At 49.5% G+C, this 25,977-nt stretch overlaps 2 protein-coding genes across 2 annotated transcripts in view; both read left to right on the top strand.

Annotated features, from left to right (window-relative positions):
- The first annotated feature begins 46 nt into the window (after positions 1-46).
- RPLP0 (ribosomal protein lateral stalk subunit P0) lies at positions 47-3,721 on the top strand. The gene is made up of 8 exons (XM_024567044.4): positions 47-112; positions 376-477; positions 1,335-1,510; positions 1,620-1,707; positions 1,921-2,067; positions 2,184-2,369; positions 2,983-3,123; positions 3,486-3,721. Exons 2-8 carry the CDS (start codon positions 424-426, stop codon positions 3,648-3,650), a joined length of 957 nt encoding a protein of 318 aa, XP_024422812.2. The 5' UTR covers positions 47-112; positions 376-423; the 3' UTR covers positions 3,651-3,721.
- A 1,235-nt stretch (positions 3,722-4,956) lies between these two features.
- The window catches only part of GCN1 (GCN1 activator of EIF2AK4), a 54,523-nt gene continuing 33,502 nt past the window's right edge, over positions 4,957-25,977 (top strand). Inside the window, exons 1-18 of the mRNA XM_053928054.1 lie at positions 4,957-4,993; positions 9,252-9,354; positions 12,695-12,758; positions 13,533-13,664; positions 14,124-14,232; positions 16,563-16,661; positions 16,756-16,890; positions 17,676-17,744; positions 17,874-17,982; positions 18,798-18,872; positions 19,151-19,279; positions 20,327-20,377; positions 20,724-20,822; positions 21,037-21,210; positions 22,485-22,637; positions 23,848-23,940; positions 25,221-25,296; positions 25,448-25,607. Coding sequence (XP_053784029.1) covers positions 4,976-4,993; positions 9,252-9,354; positions 12,695-12,758; positions 13,533-13,664; positions 14,124-14,232; positions 16,563-16,661; positions 16,756-16,890; positions 17,676-17,744; positions 17,874-17,982; positions 18,798-18,872; positions 19,151-19,279; positions 20,327-20,377; positions 20,724-20,822; positions 21,037-21,210; positions 22,485-22,637; positions 23,848-23,940; positions 25,221-25,296; positions 25,448-25,607 — 1,848 coding nt within the window. The 5' untranslated portion in view covers positions 4,957-4,975. The remainder of the gene's footprint in view (positions 4,994-9,251; positions 9,355-12,694; positions 12,759-13,532; positions 13,665-14,123; positions 14,233-16,562; positions 16,662-16,755; positions 16,891-17,675; positions 17,745-17,873; positions 17,983-18,797; positions 18,873-19,150; positions 19,280-20,326; positions 20,378-20,723; positions 20,823-21,036; positions 21,211-22,484; positions 22,638-23,847; positions 23,941-25,220; positions 25,297-25,447; positions 25,608-25,977) is intronic.

Genomic DNA, 25,977 nt, shown 5'->3' with positions numbered 1-25,977 from the left:
CGCGCAGCCAATAGGTGGGGGTCTGTCTGAGGCTTCTGATTGGCCACTTTGTTCACCTATAAATGGTGCCCTTGGCTTAAGGCCTTCCTCTCTCCAGGCGCCCTCGTGAGAGGTTCGTGCAGTTGCAATGGCGCCGGCGGACTGGCTGCGGGAAGGTTGGGTGTTTTCGCGGGCAGGTTTGGAGCCCGTGGGGTCCAGTCCTGTGTGGCCTGGGACTTCGGCAGCGGCTCGCGCTCTGCGAGTGGTGGCCGCGGCAACCCAGGCCAGGCCGGCGGGCGCTCACGTGTGGCGGGTTCCATATAGGCCTCTGGCTTTGAGCCCGGCCGGGCCGTGGGGACCGGTGTCGGAGTTTCTGAGCTCCCTCTCTCTCCTCAGTGACATCGTCTTTAAACCCTGCGTGGCAATCCCTGACGCACCGCCGTGATGCCCAGGGAAGACAGGGCGACCTGGAAGTCCAACTACTTCCTTAAGATCATCGTAAGTGCGGGGTGGGTCCAGGCGCCCAACATACTGCCTGCGCCGCGGGCTAATAGGGACAATCAGCTGCTGAATTGGGCCATGCGAGGCAAATCTCATTTAATCTGATGAATTTACGAAGATCTGCGCGGCACCCACACCTGTCGTTGCAGGTAAACAGGCTCAGGCGGTTTTGGTGCCTCCTGAGATAACTAAGTGGTAGACAGTCCCAGGTTTGGCATCCAAACAGCGCTCATCATACTTTTACTCCTCTCCTTCCGTCTTTGGGAAGGTGTGAGGCAGTGAGTGCTTCAGTCTAAAAAGGCGAGTTGCTGCATATTTCGGTCTTGTCAGTCAAGACACCCACTTGCCTTTTGGAATCCGTGGGTCTTCCCTACTCAGAAATGCTGACAACACCGCTGCCAGAACGTGGACCTTAGCCTGTATCATTGCCCACTTGTCCTGAAGGTTTGCAGACTCAATGCTTATTTAGCAGGACCTGGGTTCTACAAGTCAGTTCTTGTCGTATTTGCTTTATGTTGTGTTTTAAAAGCTGTAAATCCAGCCTTACTTGGAACAGTTTCTTTCTTCTAAGGCATTTCAGTGAGTCAGAAACATCTAATTGGGAAAAGTTTAAAATGAGGCCTAAATTAAAATTTTTCTGGTTGAATGTACAAACCCCAGTCTGTGACAAATCTGGCCTGGTAACAGCTCAGGTGGCTTCAAGTGGGAGGTGCCTGCCGGATGTCTGAGTCACTTCAAAAGCATGGAAGAAAGGGAGCGAGATGGAAACGGGTCATTGTGGGGTTTGGTTTCTCCTGATGCTTTTTGTCCTTTTTTCCTCTTAAACTTGGCTTGTTTCTGGCTCCTTTTTGTAGCAACTTCTGGATGATTATCCCAAATGCTTCATTGTGGGAGCAGACAATGTGGGCTCCAAGCAGATGCAGCAGATCCGCATGTCCCTCCGCGGGAAGGCCGTGGTGCTGATGGGCAAGAACACCATGATGCGCAAGGCCATCCGAGGGCATCTGGAAAACAACCCAGCGCTGGAGAAGTCAGTTCATTCTCTTGGCCATCTTTGTCTTCCTCTGTGCCCTTCTCCCTTTTCCTGGGGAAGAATGGTGCTGAAAGTTGACCGCCTCTCTGTAAACTTCTCTTTGTAGACTGTTGCCTCATATCCGGGGAAATGTGGGCTTTGTGTTCACCAAGGAGGACCTCACTGAGATCAGGGACATGCTGCTGGCCAATAAGGTAAGAGGAGAATCAGGTTGGCTAAAGAGACCTTAATCAATTTCGGTTCCTTAAAAGCAGAACTGAGGGGGCGGGGGTGGGGGGAGGTTTCCGGGGACTAAATGGTGATGGGAAAAAAATACAATAAAGAGTAAATTAAAAAAAGAAGTAAAACTGACCATTCTCAGGTTGTATCCGTGGAGTGAGAACCCACGTTTCTTGTTCTTTGTTCAGGTGCCAGCTGCCGCGCGTGCTGGTGCCATAGCCCCATGTGAAGTCACCGTGCCAGCCCAGAACACTGGTCTGGGGCCGGAGAAGACCTCCTTCTTCCAGGCTTTGGGCATCACCACTAAAATCTCCAGGGGCACCATTGAAATCCTGGTGAGTGGACCTGGCTGGCCAATGCAAGTCAGGCCAGTAGTGGGGGCTCCCCTTGGTGGCGGTCCCTCTACAGGATGTTCAGGTGTTCACTGCCAACGGTTACCTTTTCTCTTCAGAGTGATGTGCAGCTGATTAAGACTGGAGACAAAGTGGGAGCCAGCGAAGCCACGCTGCTGAACATGCTGAACATCTCCCCCTTCTCCTTCGGGCTGATCATCCAGCAGGTGTTTGACAACGGCAGCATCTACAACCCGGAAGTGCTTGACATCACAGAGGAGACTCTGCATTCCCGCTTCCTGGAGGTACATGCTGCCCGTTCCAGGCCCTTCTTACATGAATGGTTGAGAGCATGTCTAGCTTCGGCCTGGATCCTGGTCCCTCCATGGAAACCAACCATGTAACTAAGGACAGTTGTTTACTCTGCCTGCCTCAGTTTCCTCACCTGTGAAGTGGCATTAACGATAGAAGAGTGTTGGGGAAGAAAGAATTCATGAGTAAATGAAGGCTCAGAAACAGTGCTGGGCATATAGTGAGGGCTTTTCTAGGGCCTGCAGTAACACATGACTGATTCTAGCTGCTTTTTGGGACTCACTAGTGGATGAAAAATTCTCACCTGACAGTAGTTTCACAGTTTTCAGCGGAACTCAATGGAACTCAACGGTTATGTTAACAGTTTGTGTTTTTTACAAAATGGTAGCTTTCGTAGTAATCGCCATCGTTATTGTATAGAGAATACCCACGTTGGGAATAAGGATGAAAAGCCTTTATGAATTGCCTTGCCCAAGAGCGTTTGGTGTGAGATGAAGTATGCTGTGTGACACTAAGACGCCAGCCCAGCAAGTCCTGTCTGCCCTGAGCTTTGTGACCTTTTCTCTAAGACACCTCACCTAAAATGTAATTTTCCCTCCGCCGCAGGGTGTCCGCAACGTTGCCAGCGTATGTCTGCAGATCGGTTACCCAACTGTTGCTTCAGTGCCGCATTCTATCATCAATGGGTACAAGCGGGTTCTGGCTTTGTCTGTGGAGACTGATTACACCTTCCCACTTGCTGAAAAGGTAAAAAGAACCTAGCTTGGTGGGCCTGGCAGTCGGGGGCGGGGGACGGTTAAGTGGCAGACTGCTGAGTGAGCGCTTTTATGATTGTGTGTTACATAGCAGATACGTGTTTTTGAAGTATACTTGAGGGGTTGGGGGCAGGGGAGGTGTGTTCTTGGCTTTAGAAATGACAGGAGGCCCTAAGAGGGGTTAGTTAATGGGCAGGGGCTGGGCCTCAGCTTACCAGGCTGTGCCAAAGCTGTCATCCTGCCTGATCACTTTCAGGGAAGTCTGGGAAGTTGTTCATTAAACTAGAGCTCTACAAAGGGTGACGGGTGGTGGGTGACCATTTTGACTGAACTTTCTTTCCCCCCTTGCTTCAGGTCAAGGCCTTCTTGGCTGACCCATCTGCTTTTGTGGCTGCTGCCCCTGTGGCCGCTGCCACCGCTGCTGCTCCTGCTGCTGCTGCCGCAGCCCCAGCCAAGGTCGAAGCAAAGGAAGAGTCGGAGGAGTCGGACGAGGATATGGGATTTGGTCTCTTTGACTAATCACCAAAAAGGAACCAGCTCAGCCAGCTTTATTTGTGAAACAAGGAAATAAAGGCTTACTTCTCTTAAAAGTCTCTGGGCTCTTCATTTAGTGTATTTTGAGGTTTCTAGCGTTGTATGCTAGAAACTAAAACCACAGTAAAACCATAGAGCTTTAGTTGGAGTTGGCATTTGGGTGTCCTCTCTTTGTAAGTGTAATGGTCTCCTAACATCCAATACTTTTTCTAAGCCCAGCCAGCTTTAACTAACTTTTTTTAAAAATTAAATTTGCCCCAGCTAGTGTGGGTCAGTGATTTGAGTGCCAGGCTGCAAACCAAAAGATTGCTGGTTCAATTCCCAATCAGGGCATATGCCTGGGTTGCGGGCCAGGTCCCCAGTTAGTGAGCAAGAGGCAACTGATTGACGTGTCTCACATTTGTTTCCCTCTTTCTCCCTTTCCCTCTAAAATCTTTAAAAAAATAAATTTACTGGGATAATATTTTAAAATTATACTAAAATTATTTCCATGCCCATGGGCCAGGAGTCTCAAGGTTCCTCTGATTCTTTGAGTAGGTTAATGATGGTAAAGATAAGCATTCAGTGAATGCCAGGGTTTTTCAAACTGGATGGTGATCATTAAGAGAAAACATCTGATTGTTGCAAGGGTAGTTGTGACTCCTACAAGGATGTATTTGTTGTGACTTGGTCTCAGGTCAAAAGTTCCAAAGCATTGCTAGTAGACAGGCAATAACTAAGCTGTGCAGACCCCATTCTCTAGTGTATAGAACTCGGACAACTCTCCAGGCACCATGAGGCCCTTTCCGCCGCCTGGCCTCCCGCCCTGTATCCTTGGCGTAAGCGCCAACCCTGGAGCATTCAGCATTTTCCCCTGGGCAGGCTCACCTGAATCCTTTTCTAGCACCTCTCATCCACCACTGGGTTACAAACTCCGACAGGACACTAGTTCCCCTGTCTCCCTTATACCTAGTTCACTTCCTAGGTTTCTCAAAAAGTGAGACCTGCGGACTCGGTGGGAGGCTGCAGGGCGGTTTCACTGAGTAACAAATCCTCTAGACTTGTCTCCCACGAGGCGAGGCTGAGAAGGGCACCGGGATCCCCCGGCTGAGGAGCGGGGCCTGGGGAGGAGGCTCTGATCGTCGGTGGTGGGCCCGGGAACTGGGTCGGTCCGCCTGACTTCCGAGCCTGGGCCGTGCAGCCGTGACCGCCGTTCCGCCCGAGGGCGCCAGGCAGTGGCCACAGCAAGCCGCGAGCCTCGCCCTGCCGCGTGGGCCCGCGGCGTGACCCGGAAGCGCTCCGGAAGCGGTTCCGGAGTCAACGCCGGTAGGATGGCGGCGGACACGCAGGTGAGGCGGGTAGCTGCGGGGCCAATGCGGTCGGCGACTGGGCGCGGATAGCGCCCCCGGGTGGGACCGCACGCGTCATTAGCCCAGGGGTCCCGAGAGCGATGGCCGCGGAGGGCGCGGCCCCGGGGCCGCCCTAGGCTGTGTGCTCACGGCTCCAGCTCCGGATCCGGCCCGGTCCCCGGCTCGGGCGGCGCAGACCTAACCTGGGCTGGAGGAGTCAGGGGCTCTGGCCTGGGCTTCGGCAGCTGGTCCCCGGCGGGGACTTCCCCTACCCTGAAATAGCTGACATTCACCTTCTGGAGACACTACTCCATTTCTCCGATGACCCCCAGCAGTGAGCCCGGCCAACGCCAACTCTTGCTTAAACTTAATTCAGCAAATATTTATGGAGCACCTACTATGTGCAGGGACTTACAGCATAGTATTTGGATTCATACCGAATACTATGAATCCAAATACTATGGATTTGAGCTCCAGCTCGTTGATTTTTATGAGACGCTGGACAAGTGACTTAACTTCTCCAAGTCTCAGTATTTTCATCTGTCAAATGGGGTTAAAATAATACCCATCGCATAGGGTTGTTGTGAGGACTCAATGAGACAAAGTAGAGCTCCTTATAGGTTGGTTTGTTAGTATTAGGTCCAGGGTTGGATTAAGAAAAATCTGTTAATACCCAGGAAGAGTCTTTCACCCTTGAGCGTTGTCAACTATGGGTACCTTGCACTTCAGGGAAGGACTTGAGAACACCCCAGCCTCGTTTGTGGTTGTGTTGTATAGTGAAAAGATGACATTAAGGGACAAGGAGCAGGTGTCTAAAGGACAGCCTGGCTTGTGTGGGTCTTCAGGGTGAGGAAATGAATTGATTATGATATGGTGGCCCTGATGCCAGAGGGTGATGCTTATTGAGAGTCTCCTGTGCAAGGGGTGGGTAATTTGTTTCAAGTTGAGTTATTTTGAAAGTTTCTTAGGTTGGGGGAACACATGTTGAAAGTTTAACACACAAAAGTGCCAAAAAAAAAAAAATCTCTCAAGAACTATATTGTTTGTTCAGTATGGTAGCCATCAGCCAGATGGCTAATTTAGCCAAATAGCTACATGAGTTAGTTTAAATTCATAAGATGAAAAAATTCAGATATTGGTCTAGCCACAGTTCAGTGCACGGGTAGCCACATGTGGCTAGTGGCTACTGTTTTGGACAGTGCTAAAGAACATGTCCATCGTCACAAAGTTCTAGTGGACATGCTCCTCTGGAGAGAAACCTGTGAACTTTAAAGCTGTTTGCATCTCATATCACGAGCCAGGGACTCTTCGGAAGGATCTTAGTATGCCTTCCTCAGTTTTGTTCTGACAGAGTCCCAAGTGGCTAACGTTCATTTTCTGATTAAGGAAAGGAAGAGCCTTGAACCTGAAAAGCTCTTGCATCTTTGCAAGAGAAACTGTAGCCAGGAAATTAATATTGTCATGGAAAGACAGCTGTGTGGGAATTCAAGGGTGGTTGTGAGGATTCCCTGAGATAAAGTAGAGCTCCTTTTATGTCTGTAGATGATAAATTGTATACATTGCGTGCATGTTTGCTATCACTTCAAACCTCGCTAAAGCTAATAAGGGTTTTAAAAAAAAGCTCCACAATGATTGGGGGAATGAGGAGCAGGCAACAGCAGCTAACTTTTGGCAGCTAGAAAGTGATGAGTGGAAAGGACTTAGCAGACCCCAGGAAAACGAACACTAAGGCAACATTTAGGAAAGCTGAGAACCAATCTGATTCACACTGCTTTTACTCATACATGGTGGACTCTCTGGTGGGTTGGAAACTGGGGGTACCAGCTAACCTCTGGAAGTGTGGGAGAGTAGGAGGGGCTACATTGGGATTGATTGATGGCCATTTTCAGATGCAGTCAGAAGATCTCCAGCTTTCTTTCTCCACTTTGGCGAAAGACTGGACATTTTCTCTTTCGGAAGAGTAACACAGGATCCCTGGGAGGCCTAGTGCAGGAGGTCCAGTATCCAAGGAAATCATCAAGACAATAGTTCAAGAAACATTCCCTGAAGGATGTGTTCCAGACCAAAAATGCTCAGCACAGTGGATGAAAATAGACTCACAATAGAGCACATCCTTGTGAAATTTTAGAGTGCTGGGCGCAAAGAGAAGATTCTGAAAGTTTCCAGGGGGCAAAAATCGGGTTTTATACAAGGGACCCAGAATCAGAATGACATTGGACTTCACAACAACACTGAAAACTAGAACTCAGTGGAGAAATGTCTTCAGTCTTCTAAAGGAAATGATTTCAACCCAGAATTCTGTATCTAGACAAACTGAAATGAAGGAGGAGGCTAGAACATTTTCGAACCGGCAACGACATTGAAAATGGAGGCTGTGCTTCACCCAAACACGAGGAGGATTACATTTTCAGGGTCCCAGCTCTAGCGGATTACGTGCCAAGTTGGAGCAGGTCAGAAAGCTCTGGGAGAGACTTCTTCAGGAATTGAAATTTGGTGGACTACCTGATTTGCCAAAATGTATTGAGATTTCAACAATTAGCAAAAAATTTGGGATTGAGTTACTTTTTAGAACAGATAAAACAAGGCAAACTGAGGTGAGGTCAGAAAAGGCAATTAAGAGCTTGAAGGTTAATTTAAACCTTCAAGGCTGTGCAGGAGTAAACGCAATTTATTAAGTGGAAGTTAATACCATATACATATAATGTTAACACTGACTACTGAGCTAGCCTGTTTTGTGAAACTGAGGAATTATATGGGGAACGTAGGGAGGGTGTGTGTGGTGGGTTGGAGAAAAAAAGAGACCTATGGTAGACAGGCAATAAAACTGAAAGATGAAGAAGTGGCAACACAAGCAAGTCATTTAGAGACACGGAGATAACTACCAGCATAATCAGCCAGTACTGGTGAGAGGGGTTGCCCTCGGAGAGGTAGAGCAGGGCTGGTCTTTATAGCAAACCTCCCAGAAATCTTTGACTCTAATTATGTGCATGTATGACTGTAAAGACAAGACACAATATTAGGATGATAAGTCGTTTATGCAGAGGCCAGTATTGGACGTGAGTTTATTCATTGCCGATAGAATTATAGTAGGGATAGAAGTATAAGGAAAATCGCATTATTTTATTTCTCTGCACCCTTGAATCTTATTTTACTAATAAGGCCTGTCTGAAATACACCTGAGAAGATGATGGCACCCGTGTGTCAGTTACTTGGGTATTATGCCCTGTTCCACAACCCGCCCACTTTGTCCAACACTGCTCAGGAGAATATGGAGGAATACTTACAAACCGCCCACCTCTCTGAGGCTTAGGCTTATGTCCCTGTGCAGGGTATGCAGCTGTGGTAATTCGGATGGGGCTTGGAAGGCAAGGACTGGTTAGCATCAGTTTATAGACCTGTTGGTTTCAGGTTTAGTTTAAAAAATGCAGGTGCTGTGGCTCTCAAATCCAGTTGAGCGATGACTGACTTCCCCTCTCAGAGTTAGTTCCTTTGTCACCTGTAAAATGGGGATGCTGCTGCCTACCTCGAAGACTGGTTGGTAGTAGTAGCAGCCAGCTCTGTGTTTGGGATGAGAGTAAATGCTCTGCGTACCTTATCTCACGTGTATGTAGTCATATGCGCCCTAACTGCCATGAGGTAGGTATTTTTATCTGCATTATATAGATGGAGAAACTGAAGACCAAGGAGATGATATAATTTGAATGAGTGTCCACAGGTAGTAAGAGGCAGAGCTGGGATTCATTCTCAGCCTTCTGCCACTATGTTTACGCCCCACTGTTGACTTGTCAGGGTGCTGATGTGCCCCTTGTGGGAAGTTTATGTGTGATAGTGTAAAGGGACCATACATGGCATATAGTAGGTCCTCACTAGAATTTGCATAATTCTGAACAGATACTTTCTGTCCTGAGATTTTTGCGTTTTGTCTTGCCTCTTTTTGTTCAAGTGTAAGTAAGTTATAGTGACCAGTTGGCTGGCTGGGTTAAAGCAGTGCACTAGGGGTGGTTTTGCCCCCCAGGAGACATTTGACATCTGGAGGCAGTTTGGAGGGAGCGGAATGCTGTAACTGGGGTCTGCTGGGTGCCTCCCAGGAGTGCTGACAAAGATAGCCCCTGCCACAAAGTTATCCAACCCCAAGTGTCCGTAGTGTGGAGGCTGAGCCACCCTGAGTTGGAGAGCTCCTCCCTGAATTCTGCACACACACACTCATCGATTTGTAGTCTGACTGGTGAAACTTTCTCTCTGGGCTTGGTCTTCACAGGTTTCCGAGACACTAAAGCGTTTTGCAGGGAAGGTGACAACAGCCAGCGTGAAGGAACGGAGAGAAATCCTCAGTGACCTGGGGAAATGTGTTGCTGGAAAAGGTATTTATTTTCCACCTACATGGCCTAGAGATGATTCCACTTCAAAATAAATTGTTCTCTGTTTGGAACCATGGACTTCTTTTCCTTCCCTGTGAACCACTTCTGCCTTGACTTTCTGTGTTTGCTTGTTGTGATTGCGTTGAAACAGTTGGGTTAGTTTATCCATTTTAGGCACCAAAGGTTTGAACAGTTTTAACCATTTTAATTGGAAACAGTTCTAAAAGATAGTAACAATCTTTCTTTCTATTTTTGAAAAGATTTTATTTATTTTTACAGAGAGGGGAAGGGAGGGAGAAAGAGAGGGAGGGAAACATCAATGTGAGAAAGAAACGTCCATCTGTTCCCTCTCGCACATCCCCAACTGGGCACCTGGCCCTCAACCCAGGCATGTGCCCCGACCGAGAATCCAGCCAGCAACCTTTCAGTTCGCAGGCTGGCGCTCAGTACACTGGGCCACACCAGCCAGTCTTTCGTGCATAATTTACCAGATGCAAAAACATTTTTTTTATGACTTGGGTCTTCATTTTTCCAGTTGGCGTGCTATGGAACTCAGCAAGATGGTAGCAGGTGATTGGCCAGTAAAGGATTCCAAAATCAAATAAGTGTGGGAGATGTCACATTTGTTAATGCCCACTGGGAGGTTCACAGTATATTCAAGGAAGGTGTTTTAATTTTATTAAGCTTTCTTTAATTTCATATTTTCCTTGAGCAGCCCCCTGCCCCTGCCTTTTTTGAAATCCTCTTCAGGGTCTGGGGAACACATTTTTGGAAATGCTGAGTACATACAGTCATCCTGATTTTGTACTGTAACTGAGGGCTGTCCCTGCCACCTGCTGGGGTGTGCAAGACTGGTTTGCCTTTCTCCAATCGATCCTGATTAGTTTCTGAGTTTCCTTTGGTGTGTTTTGCAGTACAGCCGTTTTGTCAACGTGTGGTCCCTAGGCCAGCAACATCAGCATCGCCTGGGAACTTGAGATACAAATTCTCAGCTCCACCCCAGCAACTCAAAAACCCTGGGTTGGGGGAGAGGGGAGCCCAGCATCTGTGTTTTAATGAACCCTTGGTGTGATTCCTGTGTTTCTGAAGTCCGAGAACCTTGGCCGTGGAGAGTTGGGTCTCCCTTTCCATCAGCTTTTGCCTCTTACTAGTCAAGACCTCACTTTCCACCACTCTTTTGCCTGAGTTCTCATTTGCTGCTTCTGATCTGCTGTTGCCTGGTAACATAGCCAAACTTGTTAAAGTGGTGTGCAAGTGAAGTGAATTGCTGTCTGTGAGCTTCTAAGAGAGTCTCCATTGTCTTAATGCTTTAGTGTGTGACTTTTATGGCACCTTCAAAAGTCTTTCTGGTCACTTTTCCCAACAGGGTTCTCATTAGACGAGGCTGACAAATTACTATCTGTGCACACCTTCTGAACCATAAGGGTCCACTGTCCCTGCTAAGGGACTACACTTTCCCCTCTTATGGAGTAAGGGGTGTGTGTGTGTGTGTGTGTGTGTGTGTGTGTGTGTGTGTGTGTGTGTAGATCTTTCAGGGAGATTTTACTCTGCAATCACCCTGAAATGCTACAGTTCAGGGTGGATGATATTTCTAAAATGTTTCTAGACTTCGGTAGACAGGCCTATTGTGGGAAGTTAACTACCCCTGCACAAAATCGTTAGTTCTCATTTTTCCAGTCTTCCGAGTCTCAGCAGGAGCCATTGCATAGTGACCATTATTCTGGCTTCTCCTTTTGTTAGGGAAGCCGGTGCCGAGTAAGTTAACTGAAGGTGGGGTGAGATATTTTTGGTCCGGCAGAGGAGTGGGCGACTGTCTCAGAGCAGTCTAGCCCTAGATGCAGTTGGTCAGCATGGCTCAGCCCAGCCTGGCCCTGACGCCTCTCTGATGCTCCCCTCAACCCTGCCTTTATGTACTTGAACCCTGAAACCTAGGGATGCAGCGGGTCCCGTGCCTGATCGTCCCAGTCACAGGCCTCTAGTGCAGCAGTTTGCGATGAAGGGCACGGCTCCGGACTCAGACGGGCTCGTGTTCTAGCCACGGCTCAGCCACTTAGAGGCTGTGCAACCTGGTTCCAGCTACTTAAGCTGTCTGAGCCCGACTCCTTGTTCTGAGTGTGGTGATAGCAGTAGTGCCTCCCTCTCAGGGTTGGGGTGAGGAGTGAGTGCGAAGAACACGTATAGATGGAGCTTGACACAGTGCCTGGCCAGCTATGGTAAGCTCCTGGTATATGTTAGCTGTCACTATTACTGTTCTCTTAGCTACAGCCTGTCTCTGATCCTAGTCACTCTTATCCTCGGTTACTGAAATGGCCCCAAATCCAATGGACCAATACAGTATTCTGGGCCTGGGGGAACTGGCCCCACCCCTCCCTCATTGCCCCTCCATCAGGCACTCCCCTGAAAGGTGAGGCTCTCCATGCCTCCATGCTGGTCTCACTCTGCAGCTTACACTCCCCTCTACTCAGACTCTTCTCCTTTTCGTCTGCACGCTTCCGTCTGGCATGCAGAACCTGTCCCGGGTAGGCTTCCGTTATTCAGCACCGTTGTTCAACCAGAGTTGCTCTTTCACTTGGCTGGCCTGCTTGGTTCCCTGTGTCTTGGTTTCTTCGTCTTAAAGTGGGCTCAGGCCCGATACCCATCTCGTGGGGATGCAGTGGGTTGCTGTGTGGGAAGTGCCCAGAGCACGGCCTGGCACCTTGTGCGCACCGGGCAAGCTCTGGGAGTTACAGTCCCTCCTCCTGTGTCCTGAACAGGCATCGTGCATTTCCACCCTGGCACTCTGCTTATGTTAACGCCACCCGGCACGTATGTCTCTTCCTTTCCATTTTCCCATAGCCTCCTAACCTATTTGGCCAAGAGTCTGCATTTTCAAAACACTCCAGGTACTGGTGTTTTTCCCTGTTCTGGTCCCTCCCATGGCTTTAATTTTTGTCCTAGGTTTTAAAACTGTTGATTAGAATGTGCATAAAGAAAAGCGCACATAGTATGAGGAACAGCCCACAGAATGATCGCAAGCTAAACACACCCATGTAACCAGCATCCAGATAGAGAAGCAGGACGGCCCCAGCGTGCTAACACCTCCACTCCATAGCCTGCTAAATGTTGAGGCCGTTTGTATTGCTTCAGTTTCATTCATTTAATAAATGTCCACTCGAGAGCTTTTCTGTACCTGGTGTTTTCCTAAAGTCCTGTTTTGTCATTGCTCTTTCCTCTTGGGAATTCTCTTTCAAATGAACAGGGAGTGTGCAGTGGGCAGAGATCACGTCAGACGGAATGCCTGGCTTAAGCAGATGCTCATGAGGTGGTTTTTATTGACCAGTCTCTGTGTAATCTTTGGTTTCAGATCTGCCAGAGGGAGCAGTGAAAGGGCTCTGCAAGTTGTTCTGCTTGACCCTGCATCGGTACAGGTGAATCCCAGCCAAGGGCCCAGAGTCCGGAGCACCCTGTGTCGGCAGGTGGTGGTAGAGGGTACTGGACAGACCCCAGGGTTCCGAGTGTGACTGCCTGGGTCCGGTCTGGTCTGTGTCACTTTCTAGCTGTTGGATCCTGGGCAAGCCACTTAACCTTTCTGTGCCTCAGTTTCCTCACCTGGAGACAGAATGATGCCATTACTTACCTTGTAGGTCATGGTTAGAAAGTATGAATTGCCTGGAACAGTGCCTGCTGTGCTGTGGGTGCATCAGTCATGTGTGCAGAGCACTTGGCCTATTTGAGGCCCATAAGTGTTCCTGAAATGTAGGTATTGCCCTTACAGTCTTAATGGCTCATTTGCCCTTATTATTTTATATTTTTTTAAGATTTTATTTATTTGAGAGAGGGGGGAAGAGAGGGAGAAAGAGAGGGAAACATCGATTGGCTTCCTGTCCCATGCCCTCAGCTGGAGACCTGGCTTGCAACACAGGCATGTGCCGTGAACAGGAATTGAAATGGCATCCCTTTGGTTTGTAGGCCAGCGCTCAATCCACTGAGCCACACCAGCCAGGGCTCATTTGCCCTTGATTAGCTGTTTCCAGAATTTCTGGAGGAGGTAGATTTATCTAGTTCTTTCCTAATCCCATCACCTGTGATCCTCTGGAATACAGTGCAACCTGATTTTTCGGAAAAGATCAGTGCTTCCCCTAAACCACCTTGCCCCGGCCCACGGGCACGTGTTCATGTACCTCCTTCGTTCTTCCCATTAGAGATGCGGCATCCCGCAGAGCCCTCCAGGCCGCCATCCAGCAGCTGGCTGAGGCCCAGCCAGAAGCCACTGCAAAGAACCTTCTGCACTCCCTGCAGTCTTCAGGCATTGGCTCCAAAGCAGGCGTCCCCAGGTAAGTTTTAAAGGTGGCGGCCCACAGGGGTTGGTGGAGTCCTATGCAGGGGAATCTGATGCAGGTGATCTGCACCGAGCAGGTGTGAGCATGCCTGTCCCTTTTCCCTTTGCGACTGTGAATGGCGCTGGCAGCCTACCTTTGGAACGGAGGGAGGAGCCCACATAGCAGGAGGGGAAACCAGATGCCCACCAGGCACCGAAGGGGAGAAACCGTCTTTTTGGTTATGTTCTCTAGGAGTGAGTGCAGCAAAGATGGTAGTTTGGCTGATGAGACCTGCACTCTTTGTCCTGAATTGTCACAGATGATTTTTGGGAGCTGGTTCCAAGTTCTCAGTTGTAGGTCAAGGGTGGGTCCTACACACCGAGCAGGGCCTTGGGGTGACCATTTGTCCTTAAGGTGGAGGCTGCTGCTCTGCACTCACCTCTTGCCTGCCCTGCCCCCTCTACCCCTCTGCAGTAAGAGCAGTGGCTCGGCTGCCCTGCTGGCCCTGTCCTGGACCTGCCTTCTGGTGCGCATTGTCTTTCCCTCGAGAGCCAAGCGGCAAGGGGACACCTGGAACAAACTGGTAGGTTCCTCAGGTCTTCAGAGTCGTGGTGGTTAGCTCTGCACACAGTTGGGGCATGTCCGAGCACATTCTCTCTGCCAAGTGCTCTTCTTGGTGATGGGTGGCCAGGCACTTTGGATTGCCCTGAGGTGTGTGACTTCAGTGGGTGGGCATGAGAGCAACATAGTAACATTCATGTGTTTATCAGCTGTCTTTGAACTGCTCTGTGTCAGGCATGGTGCTGGGCACTGGGAATATGCTAATGAACAAGGGAAACGTGGTCCCTGCCTTTCTAGCGTGTGTGGGAGACGTGGCAGGCTAGACAGGGGCAGACAGCCAGAAAGCAAGTAAACTGGTGAAAACACTGATATAAATCCTTTGGGGATTTTTGCTCATCATTCCATTCCCTGTGTTTGGATTTCAGTGTTGAACTGGCTAATGGAATGGAATTCTTGCCAAGTGTTTTGGTCCTTAAATTCTCTCCTCCTTTGCGGTGTCTTCTCCTTTCACATTCCCTGCCTTGCCTTTCCATCACCGGCGATGGCCCAAAGTTGGGTGGTTCTTCTGAATGTCTAGATAGGCGTAGTGGAGGGCGAGAGGAGCGGTCTTACAGTTTAATGAAAAGGGCTCTGAGGGCCTGGATGTGGGTCTAGGTCTCGGCCATGAGGTTTATCCAAGTGCTTTCACTGCTGATGTTGACAAATTGCAGTTGACTCAGTTGCTCAGGTGCTCGTGGAGGGCCTCCTCTGTGCCGGGCGCCTGGGCTACAGCAGGGAATATGGCAGAGGACCTTGCTCGCATGGAGCTTGCTCCCTTGCAGAGAAGGTAGACAACAAACAGGTCTAAATAAATGAGGAGACATAAAGCCCTGTGGCAGGAAAGTGGGCAGAAGGAGAGAATGCAGTGGAGGGTGATGTGGGAAGAAAGCTGCTCTGAGGAGGTATCATTTGGGCAGAGACCTGAAGGCTGCGGGAGAGCCAGCCAAGCCCAGGTCAAGGTTAGGACATTCCAGGAAGAGAGAACAGCAATGTAGTTCTGAATGCAGTATCAGCAAGCTTATTATTTTAATTAAAAATTAAATTTAAATTCTTTTTAATTAAAGAAATAAATGGCTCAGCGTTCAATAGGCATAGAAGGATGTACTTGCTTCGTTGGCGGCTCTCGCCCCGCTACCTAGGACCCCGCTGTTCCAAATTCCTTATGTGTGTAGGCCCATTCTCTGTAGCCATGGCCAAACGGATCTTTCTGTGCCAGCGATCGTGTACTTTTCCTTTCCACTTGTTTCTTTCCTTCAGCCAGTCTTGAAATTTGTTTCAGAGTGGTAGGTAAAGAGTCTTTGTTCTGTGTGACTGTTGACCGGTCCTTTGAGTGGGTGTACCACAGTGTGTGCGTAGCGCTAGTCCCCTCTCAGTAGGCGTTTATGTTGTTTACACTTTTATTGTTATAAAAAACGTTGTAGTGAAAAACTTTGTACAGGCGCTGCTTTGGACACACGCACGTGGAATTCAGCACACTTCTTAAGGATGCCCTTTTTCTCAGGTGGCAGGTCACACTGCTCACCAGTGACCTTGGCACTTGCAGAACATAAAGTCTCGTTGAGGTTTTTTAGTTGCGTTCGTATCATGTGCTTCGTTCTGGATTGCAGTGAGCTGCACACAGGCTGGGACCATCGTACTGGTCGGTCCTCCTCTTCTGTGTCCGCAGCGCCCACCAGAGTGCCTGCCATTTAGTCAGTGTCCACTGGGTATTTGTGGTGCTGGCACAGTAATGGTTAAGGCAGGTCAACAAATACATGAAGGAGGATGCTTGTTCTTTTTCTGATGGCACTTAACCTGTCTGGAATTCTTTATTCGTGTGTTTACTCATTTAATATCCTTTTCTTCCTCTTGACTATAAGGTACATGAAAACAGGGACCATGTCTGTCTTGTTCTCCATGTGTTTTCTTTCTTTCTTTTTTTTTAAATGAAATGAAATTAATTTATTTTTATTGTTGTTCGATTACAGTTGTCTGCATTTTCTCTGCACCCCTCTACCCCACCCCAGCCAAACCCACCTCCCTACCCCGCCTCCACCCTCCCCCTTGGTTTTAACCATGTGTCCTTTCCCCTGTGTTTTCATTGTCTGACTCAGAGTAGGTGCTCAACAAATAGTTATTAATGAAGAGCTTGAGTGACCAGATGTAATTCCACAGGGGTGGAGGGAAGAGGGTGTGGCTGGAATCGAGTGGGAGAGGCCTGGTGGACGTGAACCCAGGACCTGGCCGTCCAACAGAGGCGTTTGCTAGGCCGTGAGGGCCACAAGAACTCCATTCCCATTTCATGTCCTGACCTGAGCCTCCTGGTCCCGGCAGGTGGAGGTGCAGTGCTTGCTTCTGCTCGAGGTGCTGGGTGGCTCCCACAAGCACGCCGTGGATGGTGCTGTGAAGAAGTTCACCAAACTGTGGAAAGAGGTGACAGGAGGCAGCAGGGGGTGTTGGGCATTGCTTCTTCCGTGCCACCCCCCGCTGCTACATGGCACATCTGCTTTCCACTCTTCCTCCTCAGAACCCTGGCCTGGTGGAACAGTACTTATCAGCCATTCTCAGCCTAGAACCCAACCAGAACTATGCAGGCATGCTGGGGCTGCTGGTGCAGTTCTGCACGAGCCACAAGGAGACGGACGTGGTCAACCAGTACAAGGCACGTGGGCTCACTGGGGGGCAGGGGGGACCTGGTTTCGTCTAGGTGGTCCCAGCTGCTGGCCTCATCTGGAGCTTGTTAGTTTTCTCACTCAGGACCCCAGCCTTTTGCCGTGATGTATGAACTTGGAGAATTTGGAGAGTTTTCGCTCCAGCTGTGGCTTGGGGTGAATCCTGGCATAGCTTGAGATGATAGTTTGCCTGCTCATTTTGCCTGTGGTCATTTATTCTTCCACAGTTGAGCAGCTGCCCTGTGCCAAGCACTGTGCCAGGTGCTGGGGATGCACGTGGGAGCTGTGAATCCTATCCTAATTATATCTGAGATAAGCACTAGGAAGGTAGAATGCAAGAAGCCACGATACTCTAACCGGGGACCTTACTTAGATTATGGGTCCGGGAACACATCTCTAATGGAGAAACTTAAAGGGCAGGTAGGCTTTAGCAAGGTCAAGAGGTGAGGAGTAGCATTTCGGGCAGAGAAAGCAGTCTGTGGGAGGAAGCCAGTGGGGTTGGAGTGTCTTGTTTGGGGTGGAGAGGTGTGAGATGCAGCCGGCGGGGCGGCAGGCAGGCCGTGTGAGCTATGCCAAGGACTTTGGACTTGATCCCAGGAATGGTGGGAAGCTGTGGAAGGTTTTTAGATGGGCAGTGGCACCTCTGTGTTTGACACTATAAAATTTGGGGTGCTGATTTGTATTTTTTGGGAGACATTCCCACTAGAGGATGTCTTAGGCCAGGGATGAAATACTTCTGAATGCTAGGGTCTGACCAGGCCTTTGTATTCTCTAGAATGCCCTGCTGGACTTCTATGTGAAGAACATCCTGATGAGCAAAGTGAAGCCTCAGAAGTATCTGTTGGTGAGTGAGAGGTGGGGCTCACTCACCTGGACAAGCTCAGTCCCACTTTCAATTCTGTGACTCAGAGCTGTCCTTCATTCTTGGTCTGTTCCCGTGAGGGCTGGGTGCCTGACTCCTTTCTCTTCGTAGGACAACTGTGCCCCTCTGCTCCGATACATGTCCCATTCGGAATTCAAGGATCTGATACTGCCCACCATCCAGAAGTCCTTACTGCGGAGTCCAGAGAATGTTATTGAAAGTAGGTTGCCGCCAAATTGGACGGTGAAAGGGAGACTGTTGCCTGACGAGCAGCATCCCTGATACTTGGCAGCAGGGAGCTTTGGGGGTGGGGGTGAGGGATGTGTTCACTGTTTACCTCATTGGGACTCTGGAGAGAGATGAGGGGCCCTTTCAGAACGTGTTGGAAGTTATCGGCCCTCTTGCTGGAAGAACGTACAGGAGTATATCAGCTTAGAATGCTGCATACAATTTTAGGGGTCCAAGCTCCTTCTAGAGACCATTCAAGTTAAGAACCTCTGCTCTAGGTAGTTTGAACTTGGTGTGGAGGTGGCACTTGAAACCATAGGATATGAGGGTTGAGTCTCTGTCCTTTATTTTTTATTTAAGATTTTGTTTGTTTTAGAGAGACAGAAAGGGAGGGAGAATGAGAGGGAGAGAAACATTGATGTGTGAGAGATACATCAGTTGGTTGCTTCTTACATGCCCCCAACTGGGGACCTGACCCGCAACCCAGGCATATGCCCTGACTGGGTCCGAACCAGTGACCTTTTGGTCTGCAGGCCGGTGTTCAGTCCACTGAGCCACACCAACCAAGGCTGCCCTTTTTTATCTTGCTAAAAAGTGTAGGTGGTTTTGCTGATTGGGATGGGGCAGTATACAGCTTTATAGCAGAGCTTGGGGACAAAGGTATGACCACCCATGTGACCGTTTGGAGGTGAAGTGTGGTCACAGTTCTATACGGCTGGACAGCAGGCCTAATGGCATTTGTGGGGAGCAGGGCAAAAATGAGTGTTATGTCTGAGACTGACATGGTCAGTACTTGGTCCCTCTTAGCCATCTCCAGCCTGCTGGCATCAGTGACTCTCGACCTCAGCCAGTATGCTCTGGACATCGTGAAAGGACTGGCGAGTGAGTATCCCGACCCCTCACCAGCCCCAAGAATGGCACCGTGGGTTTTGGTTGTACTTGTCCCAATTATTATAGAAAATGGGGAAGGGAACAGCTCAGGTTAGAAATGAGGCTTTAACCTAAATGACATTCGCATAGTTTCTTCCCTGAGGCCCTTTAGAGTGAGCATTAGAGCTAGGATTGAAGAGTTGGGAGCGTGGCAAAGACAAAGGTACAAGCCCGGCCACTCAGCCCTCGGCAGGTTCTGAGCAGCGGCCTCCGTCTGTCTGTGTGTCCAGGTCAGCTGAAGTCCAACAGCCCCCGCCTGATGGATGAGGCCGTGCTGGCTCTGCGGAACCTGGCCCGCCAGTGCAGCGACTCTGCGGCGATGGAAGCCCTGACCAGGCACCTGTTCGCTATCCTCGGAGGTGAGCGAGCTTTTGTGGCGGGGGGCTGGCTGAGGTGTGGTCCCCGACGTCCCCTCTTCACCGGGACCTGCTGGGCACCCGGTGCTCTGAGTCTGCTTGTGGCAAGGCTGGGGGGCCAGGAGGAAGCTCCAGGTAGAAGGTGGATGACTGCAGTAACACAGGCACGTGCAGGGCAGTGCGGTCGCGATCTCCGTTTGACTTCTTTAAGTGCGTGCATTACCGTGGGGAAAACTGGAGGGAAATATGCCAAAACATTGATGATGTCTTCAGGAACATGGGTGATTTTTAAGTGTTTCTCTTGATATTTTTTCTGTTCCTCAGATATTCTGTAAGAGCATGCTTCATTTTTTAGTCAGGAAGAAAAAAGCTAGTAAATATTGTGTTGGCCAAAAAGTTCATTTAGTTTTTTCCATACAATGACTCCAGTAGCGTTTAGTTGTCTTTAACGTCATTAGAAACAATTTTGTTAGATTGTACTGTGACAGCTGTCATATCAGTGTGCGTTTAAAAAAACATAAGAATTGGTGAACTTTTGTGCAGCCATTTTAATAGTGAAGATGGAACAAAATACACATTTTTGGTGTATTATGCTATATTATTTCAAGAAAGATAAAAACGCAATTGAAATGTAGAAAGAGGTTTGTGCACTGTATAGAGAAGGTGCTGTGACTGATTGAATGTGTCAAAAGTGGTTTGCAGAGTTTCTTGGAACTATTGACATTTTGGCCAAATAGTTCTTTGCTGTGGGCTGTCTTATGCATTGGAAGATGTTTAGCAGCGCCCCTGGCCTCTGCCCACTGGAAGCCAATAGTGGGAGATAGCCGACATACTCAAAATATCAATGAAGTTATTGGTGAAAATGAAAAATGTGTCCTTTATTTTATGGAATAAACTAAACGGACTTTTTGGTCAAACCAGTATTATTTTAAACCCAGCTTCGCATTAGAAAGGCTACTTCTGGAATCAGAAACTATTTTCATGTCACGCATGATACCCTTGGGAAACGTGGCAGATGTGAACTTGAGTCTTTGCCATCTCTCCTCTCAGGCTCGGAGGGAAAACTCACCGTTGTGGCCCAGAAGATCGGCGTCCTCTCAGGTACAGAATTTTCCCACAGGCCCCGGGAAGTGTGCTAGTAGATGAGGTGTAACGTAACTATTAGGTGAGGCGAGTCCTTTGGAACTTGACCCCTCTGGCATTCTGGGCCACCCCAGCCTGGTGCCCAGGGCCCTGCTGCCCTCCTGCTTGGAGAGCGGGCCCTATTGAAGTCTAGTGGGAGGCCTGGTGTCTGTGAAAGTCAGGACATCTGGAGGGGGACAGAAGAAGGGTCAATGGTGGCCAGTGGAGAGGCATAGCTGCTGGGGAGGAGGGCAGCGGCAGGAAGACTCGCGTGTTGGTGGCTTTGTGCTGAAGAGGACTGGAGCAGGGCTCTCCTGCCTTCTAGGGATCGGGAGTGTCAGTCATCATGTGGTCTCTGGGCCTTCCAGTCAAGTCCTGAATGGGACCGTGGCTGAGCTGTTCATCCCATTTCTCCAGCAAGAAGGTAATTCCGTGCAGTGTGGCGAAGATCAGTCTGGACTTGTCCTTGCCCCGGTATTCACAGTCGGGGCCTGCCATGAACCCCTCCTGGGGGCACGCCTGCCCACAGCATCACTGCTCCTGCTCCCTTGTACTCCTGCCTGCTTTCCGTGCTGCTGGCTGCGGTTTGACACAGGTCCGAGGTGTCGGGCTGACTGGACGTCTGCTTCTCGCCCTAGTTCACGAAGGCACCTTGGTGCACGCCGTCTCTGTCCTGGCCCTCTGGTGTAATCGGTTCACCACGGAAGTACCCAAGAAGCTCACCGAATGGTTCAAGAAAGCCTTCAGCCTTAAAACCTCCACCTCTGCGGTGAGGCATGCCTACCTACAATGCATGCTGGCCTGCTTCCGAGGTGAGACGCCTCCCCGCAGAGGTGGCCCTGTTTTCAGGGCATCTCACTGTTTTAGGCTTTCCCTTTCTGTCCATCTTGTTTGCATTATTTCTTCCTGAGCCGCTGGGGCATTGGCTTAGTCATCCTTATATCCCAGAACCCGCCCAATCTTCATAACAGGTTCTGGCTTCTCCCTGTTATTAGACCTTTAAAGGTCAAGCTTTATTCTGAGAGGACCCAGAACCAGAACCTGCCACTGCAGTATCTGTAATCACGGAGGAATGATTGTGATAGGACTGATTTAAAAGGTCCAGTTTATATAAACCGTACTCTGGATCAAATAAAAACAGCCTCTGCCCTTGCTTTAGTGCCAACGGACCTGTCATTTGGGCATCCTCCCCCTTCCCAGACAGCTAGGGGAACCTTCCAAATCTCTGTAGCTCGATCGCAAGGTAAAAATCTCTAATAATTGATTCCTACCTCTGAGACAGTCCTGTATTCCTTTGTTTTACAGTTTAAATTTAGGCTGCGCTGTGTTTAAAGAAATGGAGAGACTCCAGAGCCGCCTCTAGAGAGCGGACACCCTGTCCCGTCCCATCCTCATGTATCAGTTTGCAGCTGTGCCGCATCAGCCACCCTTGACTTCAGATTGAACTCTAGGCAGCAGAGACTTAGTTTAACATAGTTTCTACAGCTTGAGCTAGTTTTGCTCTACGCTTTTAAATAAACATAATGTAAACCTTTAAAATAAGCATTTCTTGAATTCAAATCCTTGACATCATCTGGATGAAGTACTTGTTTCATTATGAAATGTTCAGATGTACCAGTTCAGTAATTAACAAGGGTTTAGCTATAGTATTAACAGGTTGCTACTTTTCCTTCTAAGTAGGTTTAGTTCCTAGGTCAGCAGATTGGTTTTGGTTTTGGTATTTGGGTCCAGAGGTCCTCTGGTCTGGGGGGAGAGCCCCAGAAACAAATTGGTAGGCTCAAGGTTGGCCTGGCGCTCTCAAACTAGCCGTGTGGCCTTGGGCAACTCAACCTCCCTCGGTCTGTTTCCTTATCCATCAAGTGAATAGCTGTGCTGTTGGGTTAGTAGGGTCCTTCTAGCTCTTACTTGATGGTTGTGGAGTTTGATTTAAACCCCAGATTCTGATTCCACTTCTTCATGATGCTTCACGAGGTAACTGACGGGTTTTAGTCAGCCAGCCCAGGCCTGGGTGGGTAGCTCCCTTCGCAAGTACCTTCCACTCCCGAGGATCAGGGTGTTCTGTACGGGGCTGGCACTCTCTCTACAGGTGACACGTTGCTGCAGGCCCTGGACCTACTGCCCTTGCTCATCCAGACAGTGGAGAAGGCAGCCTCCCAAAGCACTCAGGTTCCCACAGTCACCGAAGGGGTTGCTGCAGCCTTGCTGCTCTCGAAGCTTTCGGTGGCTGACGCCCAGGCTGGTAAGAGTCAAGAGATGTCCAGGAAGACAGAAGACAAGGGCCTCTTTCAGAGCCCCCGAGAGGAGTGTCTTGATGTTTGGGATTTTGCGGGATCAGCTTGGCCACTTACTAAATCGGGTCGGCTACCAGGCAGCTTGTCATCTGCTGGGATGAGCCTAAGAGTCACATTGGTAATGGGAATGCAGCCTGGGCCTCTTTCGCTGTCCTCCTTCACCCTATTGCTCCAGTGCTCTGGGACGGGGGCTTGCAGATAGTGTCTGGGCTGACCTGGGTTTAGTAGTGGAACTTTTGACACATTGGTTATATATTATAGGGTGTCACATGACAAGCCTCCCTTCAGCCAGCCAGCCTGTCTTCCAGCCTCTGAGTTCCCCTCCTCAACAGTGGCGCCAGTTTCATCCCCACAGGCAGCCTCGGCAGTGTGTGTCTGTGAGGCACGCCGGCCACATGCTGTGTACTGCGGCATGATCTGTCCTGAGCGCAGCTTGGAGAAGATTCCAAAGGAGCGCCACAGAAAGAGCCGCCTCATTCTTCTTTGTGGCTACGTGGTGTCCATGCTTTCTTTAGTCCACCTTCTGCTCTGCATGTGGACAGACCTGAGCTTATTCCTGCGGTTAGAAGCCAAGTTTAGCTCTTTTCACATAGTATTGCGGGCGCCTGTGTAAATGCCAAGGCCCTGGGCTGCCTGGGGGGCATGACCTTGCTTCTGCAAGTTTCAGACTGCTTTACTCTAGTGGGAGAGATGAGATGCAAACTTAAGGCAAACTGTCATTTAAGGCAAACTGTGGCATTAATGCAGTTTTGAAGGAGGGATCGCTTTTAGTTGAGGGGCTGGGTATCAAGGCTTCATAAAGGAGGGAGCATTTGAGTCAGGCCCTGGAGGCTGGGAAGGATTTCTCCAGGCGGGAGGGATCAGCACAGTGTGGGTCAGACCAGCCCCAGTGGGGGAAGGGCAGGGAAAGCACCCTGTGTTGGACTAGGTGGGAATTCCAGATGGGCAGCGGGGAGCCACTGAAGGTTTTCATATGGGTGGTGATACCAGAAGGACCAGTCAATTCTCAGGCCAGGGAGGACAGAGAGCCTAGCAGTGACCTGTCCCTGCAATGGAGGGTCTGTCAGCAGAGCCAGCCACAGCAGCTACGGGAGGGAGGGGACCAGTCCTGGTGGGCGTGGTGAGTTGTGTCATGGGGGGGCCTTTTGTTTCTTGCAGAGGCCAAGCTGAGCAGTTTCTGGCAGCTGATTGTGGACGAGAAGAAGCAGGTGTTCACGTCTGAGAAGTTCCTCCTCCTGGCCTCAGAGGATGGTGAGTTACTGCCCCTCATTTGAACTCAAGGTTGGGACTGAATCTCCCTGGGGGGTCTTCAGAGCGGACTCTTCCCTGACTGCCTGCTGTTTTGGCCAGTTGGCTTTGCAAACCCCTGGACCAGAGTGATCTGGCCAAGAGCTTGCTGTCACGGGAAGGTTAGGGAAACGGGGTGGGGGGTTTGGGGGGGTGTTTCGTGGAGACAGAGCACGGATTGCTGTGGAGCTGTGGTATTAGGTGTAATTATAGCTAACTGGGTAATTGGTACTGTCTCAGAGATCTTCTCGTATTGATATTGCAAAGCAGCTGAGAAGCTCTAGTGGAGTGTGGTTAACTCCACTCCTCCTCCAGGAGACACAGAAACTACTGGTTTCTATCGAAGGGAGGGAGCAGTTGATCTTAAATGTATGTTTGAAATTCTGGATTGCCTTAGGGCTGCTTGCTACTAATCACTGATTTGAAAAGTCTTTTGACCCATAAATCACAACATCCTATTATTGAGCTACAACTGTTAGTCACTTCTTGATTTAAAATGAATAGTTTTGTATAGGAGATACATTCACGTAATACAAAAACAAAGGATCCAAGAGGATCTACACTGAAAATTATACCCCTGCTTTTATTTCTGGGCACTCAGTTTCCTGTCCATAGAGAGAACCAATTTAATCAACTTCTGTGCATCCTTGATATTTTATTTTTATACCAGTAAATATCTTTTTATGTGTTAGTTCTCCACCTTTTTTACACAAGTGGTAGCTTGCCTACTGTATATACAGTGTGCTGTCTAAATTTGGAAATCACTCCATGTTAGCGTTTAATGAATGTCTTCATTATTTTTAGAAGTAACAGTCATTTTTAATTAATTAAAAGAAGTGTATACTTTTCCTTATTCCACACACGTGTTCGTAGTAGGCAAAAAGAAGGAAATTCTAATGAGCTTTTTTAGTCCACGTCCAGTGATAATTGCACTTACATTTGGGTGTTCATTTTCCAGTTCTTTCTGGACGCATTCTCTATTTTTGAAAAATACTTATTTTTTTGGAGAGAGGGAAGGGAGGGAGAAAGAGGGAGAGAAACATTGATGTGAGAGAACATTGATTGGCTGCCTTCTGTATGTGCCCAGACCCGGGGTCAAACCTGCACCCTAGACATGTACCCTGACCGGGAATTGAACCCACGACCTTTTGGTTTGTGGGATGACACCCAACCAACTGAGCCACACTGGCCAGGGCTGTGTCCTCTATTTTAAAAACACTTCTGCTGTTTGTCTCCCCTTGTAGCCCTGTGTACCATGTTGTATCTAACAGAGAGACTCTTCCTTGACCACCCGCACAGACTCGTCGGCAGCAAAGTCCAGTAAGTGAGGCTCGCTTGCCTTTCCCCTTGGGCCAAAGGAGGCGAACCTGGCAGGAGCCTGAGGAATGGGGGTGGCTGGGGGTGGGAGGGCTGGCTGTGGAGAACCCTGCGCCCAGCCTTCCCCCAGGACGATCTCTCCCTGTCCTTGCAGGCAGTACCACCGGGCTCTGGTGGCGGTGCTCCTGAGCCGCACCTGGCACGTGCGCAGGCAGGCCCAGCAGACGGTTCGGAAGCTGCTGTCCTCTCTCGGGGGCTTTAAGCTAGCGTACGGACTCCTGGAGGAGCTGAAGACTGTCCTCAGTTCTCACAAGGTGAGGGCATCTGGGCTGTAAGCCAGGGCTCTCAGACCCTCCTCTCCAGCCCTGCTAATGCTGTGGGTTTTGGATGGGCTGCTCCTGGGCCTATCTCACTCATTCACACAGACTCTGTGATTCCAGAATCTTCCCCCCTGCCCTTAAGCTCCAGTAATACCGAGTTCATATCTAGTTGACTCTTGAACAGGGCGGAGGTTAGGGGCACAGACCTCTCTCAGAGCCAAAAACTCAAATATAACTCCAGTCGGCCCTGTGCATATGTGGACTTCCTTATGTGGAGTTGACCCTTGAATAGCCGAGCAGCGTGGATCGAACTGCGTGGGTCCAGTTGCAAACCCACGGTGCTCAAGGGGCAGCTCCAATTCCT

Source organism: Desmodus rotundus, chromosome 7 (assembly GCF_022682495.2).
Source record: "Desmodus rotundus isolate HL8 chromosome 7, HLdesRot8A.1, whole genome shotgun sequence".
NCBI lineage: Eukaryota > Metazoa > Chordata > Mammalia > Chiroptera > Phyllostomidae > Desmodus > Desmodus rotundus.
The sequence above is the reverse complement of the archived record's forward strand: the minus strand, read 5'-3'. Positions and strand labels throughout refer to the sequence as shown.